General features: G+C 34.0%; 3 protein-coding genes across 6 annotated transcripts; 2 read left to right on the forward strand and 1 right to left on the reverse strand.

The window, feature by feature from the left end:
• Positions 1-87: 87 nt before the first annotated feature.
• On the forward strand, positions 88-1,771 carry LOC129248530 (outer mitochondrial transmembrane helix translocase). The gene is made up of 2 exons (XM_054888110.1): positions 88-348; positions 410-1,771. Exons 1-2 carry the CDS (start codon positions 167-169, stop codon positions 1,377-1,379), a joined length of 1,152 nt encoding a protein of 383 aa, XP_054744085.1. The 5' UTR covers positions 88-166; the 3' UTR covers positions 1,380-1,771.
• A 3,047-nt stretch (positions 1,772-4,818) lies between these two features.
• LOC129248236 (probable elongation factor 1-delta) lies at positions 4,819-7,025 on the forward strand. 3 transcript variants are annotated; one of them, XM_054887704.1, is made up of 4 exons: positions 4,819-4,993; positions 5,129-5,413; positions 6,052-6,132; positions 6,338-7,025. In XM_054887704.1, exons 1-4 carry the CDS (start codon positions 4,901-4,903, stop codon positions 6,965-6,967), a joined length of 1,089 nt encoding a protein of 362 aa, XP_054743679.1. In that variant the 5' UTR covers positions 4,819-4,900; the 3' UTR covers positions 6,968-7,025. The 3 variants fall into 3 exon arrangements, with proteins under 3 accessions (XP_054743679.1, XP_054743680.1, XP_054743681.1); XM_054887705.1 differs by having other exon boundaries at positions 5,129-5,401; XM_054887706.1 differs by lacking the exon at positions 5,129-5,413.
• Positions 7,026-7,798: 773 nt separating this feature from the next.
• Positions 7,799-11,881, reverse strand: LOC129248565 (FUN14 domain-containing protein 1B). 2 transcript variants are annotated; one of them, XM_054888160.1, is made up of 4 exons: positions 11,744-11,881; positions 11,488-11,669; positions 10,150-10,345; positions 7,799-8,165 (listed from the first exon to the last, which is right to left on the reverse strand). In XM_054888160.1, the coding sequence occupies exons 2-4, from the start codon at positions 11,637-11,639 to the stop codon at positions 7,983-7,985; spliced, it is 531 nt and encodes a 176-aa protein (XP_054744135.1). In that variant the 5' UTR covers positions 11,640-11,669; positions 11,744-11,881; the 3' UTR covers positions 7,799-7,982. The 2 variants fall into 2 exon arrangements, with proteins under 2 accessions (XP_054744135.1, XP_054744136.1); XM_054888161.1 differs by lacking the exon at positions 7,799-8,165 and adding an exon at positions 8,398-8,609.
• Positions 11,882-13,454: the final 1,573 nt, after the last annotated feature.

The following is a 13,454-nucleotide window of genomic DNA, read 5'->3' on the forward strand; positions in this document are numbered from 1 at the left end:
TAATCAATCACTATCAACTTGTTTCCTTCATAAATACTAAATCGATATTTTAAACTCGATATATCGTTAATTCGGTACATCTCTCAAATCATGTATCCTAATGTCATTTGCGCTAGCGTGAAAAGGCTGTGAGCCTATAAATTTAATTACACAATATTTTAAAAAGATGGACAACTTTAATTTCGGTGGTTCCCAGTTATCGCGAAATGAAATCATTCAGCTACTTTTGCGAGTGTCTATTGCATCTGTCATCACATTTTATTCAGTGAAATGGATGATGAACCAACTGGACCCGACTAGTAAGAACAAAAAGAAGGCTAAATTGCGAGCTGAAGAGCAATTGAAACGGTAATTATAAGTTAAGTAATGCGTATTTATATTTATGAAAGAAAATGTGCACACTTTATAGGCTTGGTGATCAAAGTGGCTTCAAAGTAAATCCCCAACAATTTAATGACTATGAGCTTATGATTGCCACCCATTTAGTTGTGCCTGCTGATATAACAGTGAGTTGGAGTGACATTGCTGGTCTTGACGACGTTATACAGGAATTGAGGGAGTCAGTTGTTTTACCAGTCAGGCATCGAGATCTATTTAATCAATCTAAGCTTTGGCAAGCCCCAAAAGGTGTATTGTTACATGGTCCACCCGGTTGTGGTAAGACTCTGATCGCAAAGGCCACGGCCAAGGAAGCTGGAATGCGTTTTATAAATCTTGACGTCGCAATCCTGACTGATAAATGGTACGGGGAATCCCAAAAATTGGCTTCTGCAGTTTTCTCGCTGGCCTTAAAAATTCAGCCTTGCATAATTTTCATAGATGAAATCGATTCATTCTTGCGCAGTCGGAACTCAAACGACCACGAGGCTACTGCAATGATGAAAACCCAATTTATGATGCTTTGGGACGGGCTTAGTACTAATTCAAACTCAACTGTAATTGTAATGGGGGCTACTAATCGCCCGCAAGATTTAGATAAGGCTATTATTCGCCGAATGCCCGCACAATTTCATATTGGACTTCCAACCGAACTGCAGCGACTACAGATATTGAAACTTATTTTGGAAACCGAATGTGTACACAATGATGTGGATTTTAATCGATTAGCAAAACTTACCAATGGATTTTCTGGATCGGACTTAAGAGAAATGTGCCGGAATGCTTCAGTTTACCGAATGCGTTTATTTATGCGTACAAATGAAAATCAATTAAGTGAACAAGCGGCACAACCATCTACATCGGCTTACGCTGCAATTGAGTTAAGAAACCCTCTGATCGCGATATCCATGGAAGATCTACTTAAATCGTATGATAAAATGAAGGAGTCAAAGTTGCACACCGGTAATTTATTTATGGAAAATCGAATAGAATTAGATTAGATATTAATTAAATGTATATGGAAATGTTTTGAAAGTTACATACATGTATTACATATATAAAACATTCACACGATTGATAAAGGTTCCAAATTGTTTTAAATAATATGTATATCTGCATCAAACTGTTAGCCTTGAAACACCTTCCTTATTGGCGCTTTACGTTTTTTTATTTTTTTGTATTTTGTTTTATAAAATAAAACAATTTTAACAATGCACAGATCCTAAACAAACTTTTATGAGTTAATTTTCATAAAAAATATATAATTGAATGGACAACAAACTATAAAAGTACTTTGGCACAAAAATAAGCAAACGGAAGCCGCTTTATATTCCTATTAATGGCGAAAACTTTTTTTTATTAAATAAATACAAATTTACGGGACCTTTAAAAATGATTATTATTTATAAGTGACGGGGATATACTACTTGCATACATGAATCAGTATTTCGTTGCATAAATATTTTCTATTACGTATTAGCTGAATACCGAAAATTTTTATTAAAAGGTAAGACCTTTCATCGATTTTTAGCAAACGAATATTTACCATTTTGCTAAGGGCTGCCCAAGGCTAATCCACACAAGGTGTCTTCGGTATTTCAGCTAAAGGGTTCCTTTGCGATTTGGTGGCTTGAAGGCAACCAAAAGCAGAAAATGATGAAACTAAATAAAATTATACATTATTAAAAAAAAAAATTACAAATTAATTAAACAACAAAATCTTTGAGAAAATAGGTAATTGTTCTTTATTGAATATACTTTAATCATTGTGAAGTGATCCCAGCCAAATCAGTGCCACGGTATACAAAAAAGGGGGGGACGCATTCCGAAAATCGCTGCTTCACTTTTCACGATTTTGACGGTCGATGTATTCGTTTGTATTGGAAAGAAACCTGACGTCCGACTTGTCAAAATTCAGTATTCGATTCGTGAAAATTTTTAGAGCCTTCCCTAATTTTTATCGCAAATTTATAGAAATCATCGGTCAAACCAATACGCAAGACTAACCAAAGCAAAAAAACGACGTGAACAAACTTTGGATAATAAAGATGAAAAAATTATTTTATAACAATGGTAGCAAACAAAGATATTGTTGAAATAATTATTATGTCGATGAGATAGTTGAACACCTGAGAAGAATGGGAGAGGAGACCAAATTATCTTTATGGGTACCGCACAAGCACGCTACTCGTTTATTGTTTTTCGACCCATATCTATCAACTCCCTTTCACCGGTCTGTTAGAACTTTTTCTTATTGCTGGAAATTAAATGCAATAAATTAATACAATCTTCACTATAACATAAAGTTAAATCCATGTTTTAATTCACTGTTTTCTCCATAACAGAAGTTTACAGAGAACAAGAAGAAGACTTAACAGCACATATGTCCTGCATGTGAAGGTACCCCGCACGACACTAACCACCTCTTCACATGCCCCATCAAACCCACTCATCTAACACCTCTCTCCCTCTGGACCCAACCCGTCGAAACTGCCAGTTTCCTGGGCCTACCGTTAGATGAGCTAGACGAAGACGACCGGTAATTTACACTACACTGACAGGGCGAAGATACTGCTACAACAACAACAACAACAACAAGACTTAACAGCCAATTATGTGCTGTGGAAACATATCATACATATTAATTTGGGGAAAAAGAAGTACATTATTTTCTCGTAAAGTATTGATAAACAATTTTAAGTTTATGCGGGTTGTCAAGGTGACATTTCAGGCTAAACAAATTATTTGCTGTTATTTGTTTGTTCCATTCACTTGTGAGTTACAGGGTGTTAAGAATAGAAATCAGCAAAGAGAAAATTAGGTACATTTTACAGTTTTTCTTTGATAAAGTCGAAAATGCAAGCCAGGCCACTGAAATTGTGAATGGTGTTTATGGTGCCGAGTTCTCTGGGGTCGATACTGTAAAGCTAAATACACACCAGGCAACCGTTGCAGCAACTCGGCCATGTTGAAGCAACCGTTGCCTCGTGTGTAGCTGTGTTGCCAAATGATTTTCGTGTTGCTGCAACCGTTGGCTGAAATATCAAATAAATTTGATTTTTGCGATAGGTTACTGCTTTTACTCGTTCAGTTCGTTGAACACACAAATATAAAAATAAAAATTTTAGAAAAAAAGCATACGAATAATTAAAAAATGAATACAATAAAATTGATAAAAATTTCAAGTCCGCAAAAGCGTTTCCTGTTGCAAGATACCGCAAAGTTATTGCCAGTCTAATTTCTGCTGATATTGCCTCTCTCATTATGGTATCTTGTTTCGTTATTTTGGCCTTTACGAAGTCCAACAATTTTCTAAACAGGGCTTCGTCCATCCTCATGTAATTTTTATAGTCCGCTGGTTAAAAAAAAAAAAAAATATATAGTCCGCTTGCTCATTTTTCTTCAGTTCTTTCAGCAGCCTTTCGTTCGAAAATTCGCCTTTTTTAATAGCCAATTTTTGGACCAGATTTTTTTTCTCTTATTTTGTTGCATCTCTTCTTCCTCATTTTCGTACAAAAGTTGGTCAATTATAATAAGAGAAGTAATTTTACGCATTTCGTCGATCATTTAAAAAATTTAATTTTACGTATCTTCCGCTTGTACCTTTCCTGCACCACAGTTATACACAATACAGAGATTGAAGCAACGGTCGCAACGTGTTTCTTAAACAAAGGCAACACGTTGCTTCAACGGTTGCCCCGTGTATATCTAGCTTAAGAGCTAATTACGCGGTATTTTGGTTGCGTCTATTCCGTTCGGGCATTTTTGACGTTAAAGAAAATGTCGATAAAATCACAGAAATAATCGAAGTTCTCCGGGGTGTTAGTAGTCGCAGCATCGCCCAGGAGCTAAAGATCGACCATAAAAATTTTTTAACTATTTTCGCAAAAAAAGAATAAAAATAATGGATTTATTTTTTACCAAACTAATATGTTTTATCAAAGTTATATTTGTCCGTTTTCACCGACTACGCAGCACACTTTTACAGGAAAAAGTTAGAAGTTACCAAAAAAGTATTTCACATATATAATCGCTTCGTTAGTCCTTAAGGGGAAACGTTATTTTAAGCATTTACTCTAATTTCCCTTGTACCGAGGTAGCCCTTTTAATTTTTATAGTACAAAAAATGTGGCGTACGTGCCGCTTCTCTTAATAAGAAATACATTTTAACAAGAAAGAAAAAGTGTCCAATAAGTTTATCGAATGAAAAGAAAAACGTAAAAAAACGTCGAATCGACGAAGACTAACCTTTTAAAGCTTTAAGTTTAAATTGAAAGACTAAATTATCATTCAAAGGATTTTCTAATTTAAAGACAATATATAAAATTTCGATAACTTTAATTTGGTTTTTATTGCCAATTGTAAAAACTATATAAGGTAAAACTATCGAAATCGTTAAAATATATCGTTTGCATTGTTCGATATCCGTATATTCACAATAGCTCACTTTAAGTGTGTGGTGCGTCTCACAATCAACGTTGCAGTAAATTTTGCGGACATCGTAATTCTAAATATATTAAAAATGGCCACAACTTTAGCTGCAGATCGTTTTTGGGTGGACAAGGCAAATTGCCACAATGCCGAGCGCCAATACTACGAATATTTGAGCAAAGAGGTAAGAGATTGAAAAATTATTAAGTGGCTACCATTATACCATGGCTTATGTTGTACATAATTGTTACACGTGTCGGTACAATAATTATCAGTATCATCTAACATGGAGTTGTATTTCTTTTCACGCTGCCTATAGGAGGAAAAAGTGAAACAGTTAAGTGGGGACGGTCACTTGAATGGTGTACAAGAAACCCCGTCCAAGCAGAAGAAATGCAAAAAAATGAAATACAAAAAGAATGAATGTACACCAAAACTAACAGAAATATCGACAAACTCTGAAAGCGAAGAAAGACTCTTGTTAACCGGCTCTCAGTATCAGTTCAATGCACCCATTGATATAGCTAATAAAGTGGGGTCTAAACCAAGTGGAGAGAAGTCCAAGAAAAGAAATAAGACGGCAAAGAAAAATGTAGATTTGTTGGTTAGCAATAATTGTTTGTCATAGAAATTTCGTTCAGTAGCACTTGTTATTTTTATTTGATGTTGATCCAATTTTTGTGCATACATTTTGAGTATTTAAGCACAGCGATGTTTTATAATATCGGTTGTCTTCCTAAAAGCATTAACGCAAAGCACTAAACAATTAGTGAATTTTGTCCCATAGGCGCAGCTACGGTGGCAAAATTCTGCGATTTTCTTCTAATTGGGTTGTGGACACACCTATCGCATGGGCACACTCAATCGGCTGGCTACTTTTTCAATTTACCGTTTGCATTCTTACCTGTTAAAACGGCAAAAATTTATATGCTTTGCACTGTTGCATTTAAGGAGCCAACTATCGTTTTCTTTTCATTTATACCCAAGCTTATTAGATCCACAAATTTGGTTAAATGTCTTACTGGTGTTTTTGATTTTTTTGGCGGTTAGTAATATTTTGGAAATTTTCTATTTTCTTTTGTACTTGCACAAAACCAAGTTTAGTCACACAAATGTTTATATTTTTTATTTAGCTTCGATTAGCAATGTTTCATTTGGTAAATTTAGTTAAAATAAATGTTTTAGTGGTTAGTAATAATTTCTTAGTTAATTTGAATTCAAAAAATGTTACTTATTTTAAAGGGTTCCGCTGCCAACAGCCAGTGCACTCTAGTTTCGGAAATCGCTAAGGCAAGAGAGCACATAAAAAATTCTTTAGAAAAGGTAATTATATATATTTCTAACAAATAATATTCATAGCTTTACAGTAATTGAAAGCAATTTTCCACACAATTAATCAAAATTGTGTTTTTCTAAATTTGCAAAACCTACCAGTTCTCCATTTATTTATTGTATAGTTTTTATTGAACCGAACATTCATAAAAGCAAATGTAAAGAATATTTATATTTTATTCTATATTCTTTATAGATGGATGGCATTACTACATTGACTACTTCTCCAGTGTCTGGAGAGGTCCTAGATCGCGTTGCTGTTATAGAGAAAGCCAATGCCGATCTAAGGCAATTGGTGGAGAGCTTGAAATCGGTGTGCTTGGAAACTCAAACTCGTATAACAGCTTTGGAGAAAAAAGTAAATGCAGAATTATCTAATAAAGCTGTCGTAGCCGCTCCTGTCCCCGCCCCAGCTGCTCCTTCAAAGGCGGCCGCAGATGAGGATGATGATGTAGATCTATTCGGTTCTGAAGACGAAGAGGATGAAGAAGCCGCACGTATACGTGAGGAGCGCCTTGCTGCTTATGCCGCAAAGAAATCGAAGAAACCGCAACTTATCGCAAAATCTAGCTTAATTTTGGACGTTAAGCCTTGGGACGATGAGACAGATCTTAAAGTGATGGAAACGGAAATACGAAAAATCGAGACAGATGGCCTCTTATGGGGCGCTTCTAAGTTTGTGCCAGTCGCTTTTGGTATCCAAAAGCTTAGCATTTCCTGCGTTGTTGAAGACGAAAAAGTCTCAATTGATTGGCTAACCGAAGAAATTGAAAAGCTAGAAGAATACGTTCAAAGTGTTGACGTTGCTGCATTCAATAAAATTTAAATAAATAAATTTAATAAAAAAGCAATGAGTATATAAATAAAAATATTGTTTAAATTAATTTTAATGGGGTGTGATCCACGGCGATTGTTAAGATATAAGTATGGGTGTGTTCGAGCTTCAATAATTTCGTCAGTGTCACTTTTTATGAGATAACATCATTTTTGGCCACAATTTCTGCAACAATGCTAATGTCACGCGTTCAGTAGAATGTTTACAATCTGATGCTCATCATTAGTGCATGATTAAGCGCAGTATAAAAGATAAGTAAGTTTTCATTTAATAAATATTACTTTGAAAGTTAATTTATTGCTCATTTACTGGTTTCAGAGCAAAATTAAAATGAAATCAAACGAAGTTATTGGTCGATATTTTTAAATAGCACTTTCGGCGCGAAATGTTTTCTGCACTATCGCAGCAGCTAATCCGTACCAGCAATAGACCAACGAAAAAGCAACAGGGTCGCAATATCGCTGTAATTATTGAGTGCGGCAAACACACCATGTTTGATAATTATACTTAGTCCTGCCATAAGTTCTGTTACAAGTCCGTTATAGATATGAAATTATAGTACTTTTTTTGATGAAGTTAGTTTTATTTAATCATATAACTTAAAAAAAAAAATGTAATTTTCATACGAAATGGTCACCATTTGCTTTTACACAAGCTTTCAAACGGTTAAGCGATTTTCTGCGAATTTGTTCTCGCCGTATGCATCGTAAAATTTTTCACAGAATTTATGACAAGACTAAATATATATTTCTTACCTACCTGGAAACTTCACAAGTTCAATCACACCTTAATTACCATCTTTTTTAAATTAAATACTATTCGTGTTTTTGTTTATTTAATTGTTCGATGCCTTTTATGCAAGCACTGTTGGGTTATCAAATACATCGTATTCTCGTAACAATAATCAAACTCAGTTAAACTAAATAATATTAGTAATTGAATAAGTGATGAATGAGAGAAGTATCTTGGTATGAGGATACCATTATAGGTCATATAGAGTATTCATTTAGGACGAAGCTACGCCTAATGCAACTCCGCCTATAAATGCCGTCAAGAAAATATGAAGATCGTTTACTTTGGGTCCATTTTCGTCGCCAATAAGTTTGCTATACCACTTCTTAGCTTTCTTTGTTTTTGACTTTAATAAATTCTCTGCACGATCAAGTTTACGATCGACAAAGCGTTCAGTCTGAAAAGTGGAGAAAAAAAAAACAAAAGAAATCATGTATATTTTTTATTGCTCGTATTTTGAGAAACTAAGATATATTTAATTCTTAAAATTTTCGTAATGATTTTTATTATAATTGAACATGGAATTTGTAACAAAGTGGAAGTAGAATTTTCTTAAAAGTCTCCCAATAGACAATTTTGCGAAACTTCTGTCTACACATTTTATATAAATAAACGCAAAAACAAAATAATTAAAATATTGGATTAATTTATTGCAAAGCCAAAGAAGACAACTTTTACAAACATAGGCATATACTATAATTACTAATATCGAGGTCGCAAATATTCAATCTGTTACAGATAACATTGATCCTAAAGTAATTCATGCACAACCAACTCCAACAAGAGCACCACCAAGAAATGCTACGGTGAAAACTGCGTTGTTTTTAATAAACAATTTGCCCTGGTTAAATAAAAAATACGATTAGTTGCAACTATGACTTGCTTTTATTAAAATGGATTTTTTTTAGTATTCTAATAAAATTATAAAGCTTTATTACTTTTTCTGTTTTGTATAAGAATCCCGAAGTTAAAGAAAATATTTTTTACGTTGCAATTTTGCTACTGAAGGGTAGAAGTAAATTATTTAAAATATTAAACAGCATGCTTGGAGAGGATTTGCAAGAACATCGCCAATGAAAATAATCAATGCATTTTTTGTGATGAGTTTGAAATTTGAAATACTCAGTGCAATTATTTGCACAGGTATGGTGAAAACTACCCGCGTAGGGTGTGGGCTGCGCCGTTTAGAGTATGGACATTTATGCTTAATACATTTTTCTCAATAAAATATAAAAATTGGTGACATAAAACTAAAGCAGGAAGTTGTGATGAAACAAAAAAAAATATATATATGGGGCATTCTTCGCCAACCGGACACCCCCATCTGCCCAGAACAGTTTTTATAAAAAAAATTTTTCCCTATGCCGAAATAAAAGCTTATGTCATGTACTTTAATTTGTCATGTGGCACTTTTTAAATACTAAAAAGCCATTCCTTCCAAATCTCAAACAAAAAGGAAGTGATTATTAAAAGATTTTCCAATTCTCCAGAAGAAAAAAAAGTTTTACTGTGGAAAAAATCCTGTATTATGAAAAAAAAATTCCAATTTCAGCAATTTCCTTCAATATTTATATTCAGCAGCGAACCCAGAAACCCCCGAGCATCATGTTTGAGGAGAATTCACAGTAAAACTTTTTTTTAAAAAGTGCCACATGACAAATTAAAGTACATGACATAAGCTTTTATTTCGGCATAGGGAAAAATTTTTTTTATAAAAACTGTTCTGGGCAGATGGGGGTGTCCGGTTGGCGAAGAATGCCCCATATATATTACTTAAGTATTTAGTTTCCCACTCACTTTTTCAAACGCTTGACAGTATTTGCGGTCACGGACTCAATCAAATTATTTATTTTCACTTTTACTTTGAAGATATCATTTTCTTTTGAAGAATTTCATGATATAAGAATAAGAAATAAGAAAAATAATAAGTTCTTTTTAACGTAGAAAACGGCGATTTGGGCAGGTCAGGTTGAAATAACAGTTGCAATGTTTTGCAATCAGAAAGCAATTCTTCAAACTGATACCAGTGTTGTTCTACCACTTCAAAGCTATCTTTATCTCCGCATAAGACATGCTTCCTCATGATATTTTGAACGATTAGAAATTAAAGAAATTTATCAATTAAATTAATTGCGTTAATTCCGTGAACCGTAAAACACCCTCGAAGCCATTACATTTTTCTATCAGTGCAAACTAAGACGGATTTCCTGCTTGATTTAATTCTTTTCGAACCTATTCATATGTGTGTGCGAGATTTTTTCGTACGCTACATAATTTATTTGGTCGATATAAGCCCTTACTTTAATAGCCAAATAAACTGCAAATTTAGGGCCTTTTTAATTATTTTAATTTAACTTAAAATGTTCTTCTGCCGCACTCACCTTTTCAATCCAATTCTTCTCTTGTCCTGTCACAGCGGTTTCAACTTTGTCGGTGACTTTATCGAGCTTTCCTGTAATTTTAGACCAGTCAATCTCGATAAAGCCTTCTTGATGGGCGATTTCCATTAAAATTATGCCTCCGCCAATAGCGAAAGCTGCAAATTTGCCAATTTTCATTGTTGCAAAGCCAGTAAACCTATATAAAACCAAAATTACATTAAGCGTAATGTTTTTTACAGCATACATTTATATCACGTGTTTTGTATTCTATTCGAATATAAGCCGCATTTAATAGGGGAAAAAATTGATAGAAGTTTTTGAATTCAAATTATAGTAGAAAAAATCATATTCATATTGCTATACTTATATTAGCTTCCTTAATAATACAAAATTCAAGTTTTGTAGGTCGTGTCAAAAATTGGTTTCCCTAATCCTTTGTAGTACGTGTCGTATGAGTAACGTTCAAATACATTTAAAATGAAAACATGAGTACTGATACTTAAAATACATATATAGTAAGTTTTGCGCGTATATTCAAACTATTTTGCCCAGTGAAATCAATATAAACATGGTTTGTAAAATATAGGATGAAAAAATACGCTAACAATTAATGTAATTACATCTTAACACGTTGAGTGCCACCATACAACAAAAAAAATGGGGTTCGTCCGGCCACGATTTTTTTTTTACATAATACAATAGAATATTGTTCAACAAAATGTAGGCCATATGATGCCACATTGGTCTCATACCCATAGGCCAAGCAGCATAAACAATGCAATGGCTCTAGTATGGCGTGAATACACTACTACTAATAGCCTCTATGAAGCAGCTGCATCAGCACAAACCGAAATCTCACACATTATACCGTGAGACCAAGTGTCACCACGAGGCCTGAAAGTCTCTTCGCACTGTGAGACCAACCTGTGAGTACAGGGCACTCAACGTGTTAAAAAAAGGCGTAGCAAGTAAAACAAAATGAAGTGTTTAGTATTTGCTCGATAATAGTCGCACGACTTGAATTTATATTCAGTAAGGACTCTCAATACAACACAATTCCCTAAAAATCGTTTGTTATTCAAAAGCTGTCTACCTTTGATGAATCATTTCTAGCGTAAGCAACAAACATCATTGCTAGCACGTTACGTATTGCACTAATTTGTTTGTCTCATGTACAAAACAAACATAATTTTTCAAAACTTTGGATATTACGTCATTTATTTAAGATTTCACTTAATTTAGACTGCTTCCTATGACAAACGCGACTGCACCCAGACGTACATCTGTCGTACATATCCAATTTATAAAGCGCATTAGCAAGAAATAATTATCACTCACCATCCTGATGTAGCTCCAATTGCAATTTGCGTGTATGCTGATCTTGAGCTTATATCACCAAGAATACCGCCTAGAAACTTTGATGCGTCTTCCGTCATTTTTTCGACTCTAGCGTTATTTGCGTTTTTGTGTGATTTCGTCCAATCGCTCATAACTTTTTTTTTGTTTTCGCTCAGCTTGACCTGAATATATAATAGATAGTTTCCAATTAGTAATTAAAATATTAGTAAATTCTTAAAAAAATAATGTAGTATACCAGACAGAGCAGTTATTTTGGATAAAATGTAGAATTCCGGCTATAGAACTTCTCCCAGAATACCAAAGATTCTTCCGAAATTATTACAAACAATTTTTTCTTCCAACTGATGCAAATGCCAAATTATCGATAAGAAACGATAAATAATAATGAGTTGCCTGATACCTTTACAAGGTTGTAATAAATGTGGAACCACTAGGGTTGCACCATTAATATTATCAAATTTACTACTTTGTAATTATGTATTAAAAAAAATAATTATTTACGTTCAGACAGGGGCATGTATGTCACAAGTTTGCAATAAGAAACCGAATTTATAGCCGCCCACTTTAATATCACTTCCATTATTTTTTGGACAGAGTGTCCATATCCTATAACAGACCCATTATAACAATTACAGCAACAGTATTTCCGCAAGTATTCGAATTGTTTTCATAATTTCCGCTACGGATTCATACGGGAATCCTTGTCAATCATTTAAATATCACAAGCTAAAAATATTATAATTATTTATAGGGGATATATACAAAGCTAAAAATAATTATCAAGTGTTTTATGATGATTGAAAAAATGTGAAAATTCCACAGAATGTTTTATGAGGTGCTAGTAGCCGCTAGGAATATATGTGCTTTTGGGCAGACCGGAAAATTGTTTAGGTTAGATTGCGTAGGTTGTATGTGATTATGTATTTTTGCAACAGGATAAAACATTCATCACACATTTTTGGAGAGTACTGTTGACGAGACAATTCTAGGCCGGATTTAAGTCCGAGTCGTACGATTAAGGGGTTATATAATAGGTCTATGGATAAGTTCGTGCGGTTTTGCAACAGATGGCGTAACTTGATTATTATTCCATCGATCCACATTTCCAAACATTCATTGGAGAGCTACTGTCGTAAGGCACAAACGTCAGTATAAGTTTTTTATTTGAAGCGTAAACAACAATATTTTTACCACACTTGAAAATGTCGAGTTTCGTGCCAAATAATGTGTTTTTGCGGGGAATTCTTTAATATGAAGAAAAAAGCAGCCGAAAGTCATCGTATCTTGGTGGAAGTTTATGGTGAGCATGCTCTAGCTGAGCGAACGTGCCAGAAGTGGTTTGCACGCTTTAAAAGTGGTGATTTTGGCCGCGCCGCCAAAGTTCATGGATACCGAATTGGAGGAATTGCTCGATCAAGATCCGGCTCAAACGCAAGAAGAGGTTGCAAAAACTTTGGGAGTTGATCAATCAACCATTTCCAAACGTTTAAAAGCCATGGGAATGATCCGAAATTCAAATTTCGAAAAAAAACCGCACGAACTTATTCATATTCATATTAACTTGACCTATTCCATTGCGATTCCATTTACCTCCTCCTCTATATCCATACAAAATATCTATGAAACAAATAAAATTCAAATTTTGTTTTGAAAATTGCAACCATTCCATCAGTATTTTCTTATGACGTTGTCACGTTAAACTATCGTCAGTAAACCGACTTTACAGACAACCTCTTTTTTTAAGAGTAAATATATCTCAATATATTAAAACAATTCAAAGAAACAGTACGCAGTTTATTTATTTATTTAGTTTCCACTGAATACACGCAGTTTATCATTAAATATCTCTAAATAATAGCTAAAAAACTTATTTATTTAGTATAGTTCAATGAAGAACAGCTCACGCATTAACGATTTGTAGAAGAAGTGTCAGATGAATTCCGAAA

Source organism: Anastrepha obliqua, chromosome 5 (genome assembly GCF_027943255.1).
Source record: "Anastrepha obliqua isolate idAnaObli1 chromosome 5, idAnaObli1_1.0, whole genome shotgun sequence".
In the NCBI taxonomy this organism is placed as follows: Eukaryota; Metazoa; Arthropoda; class Insecta; order Diptera; family Tephritidae; genus Anastrepha; species Anastrepha obliqua.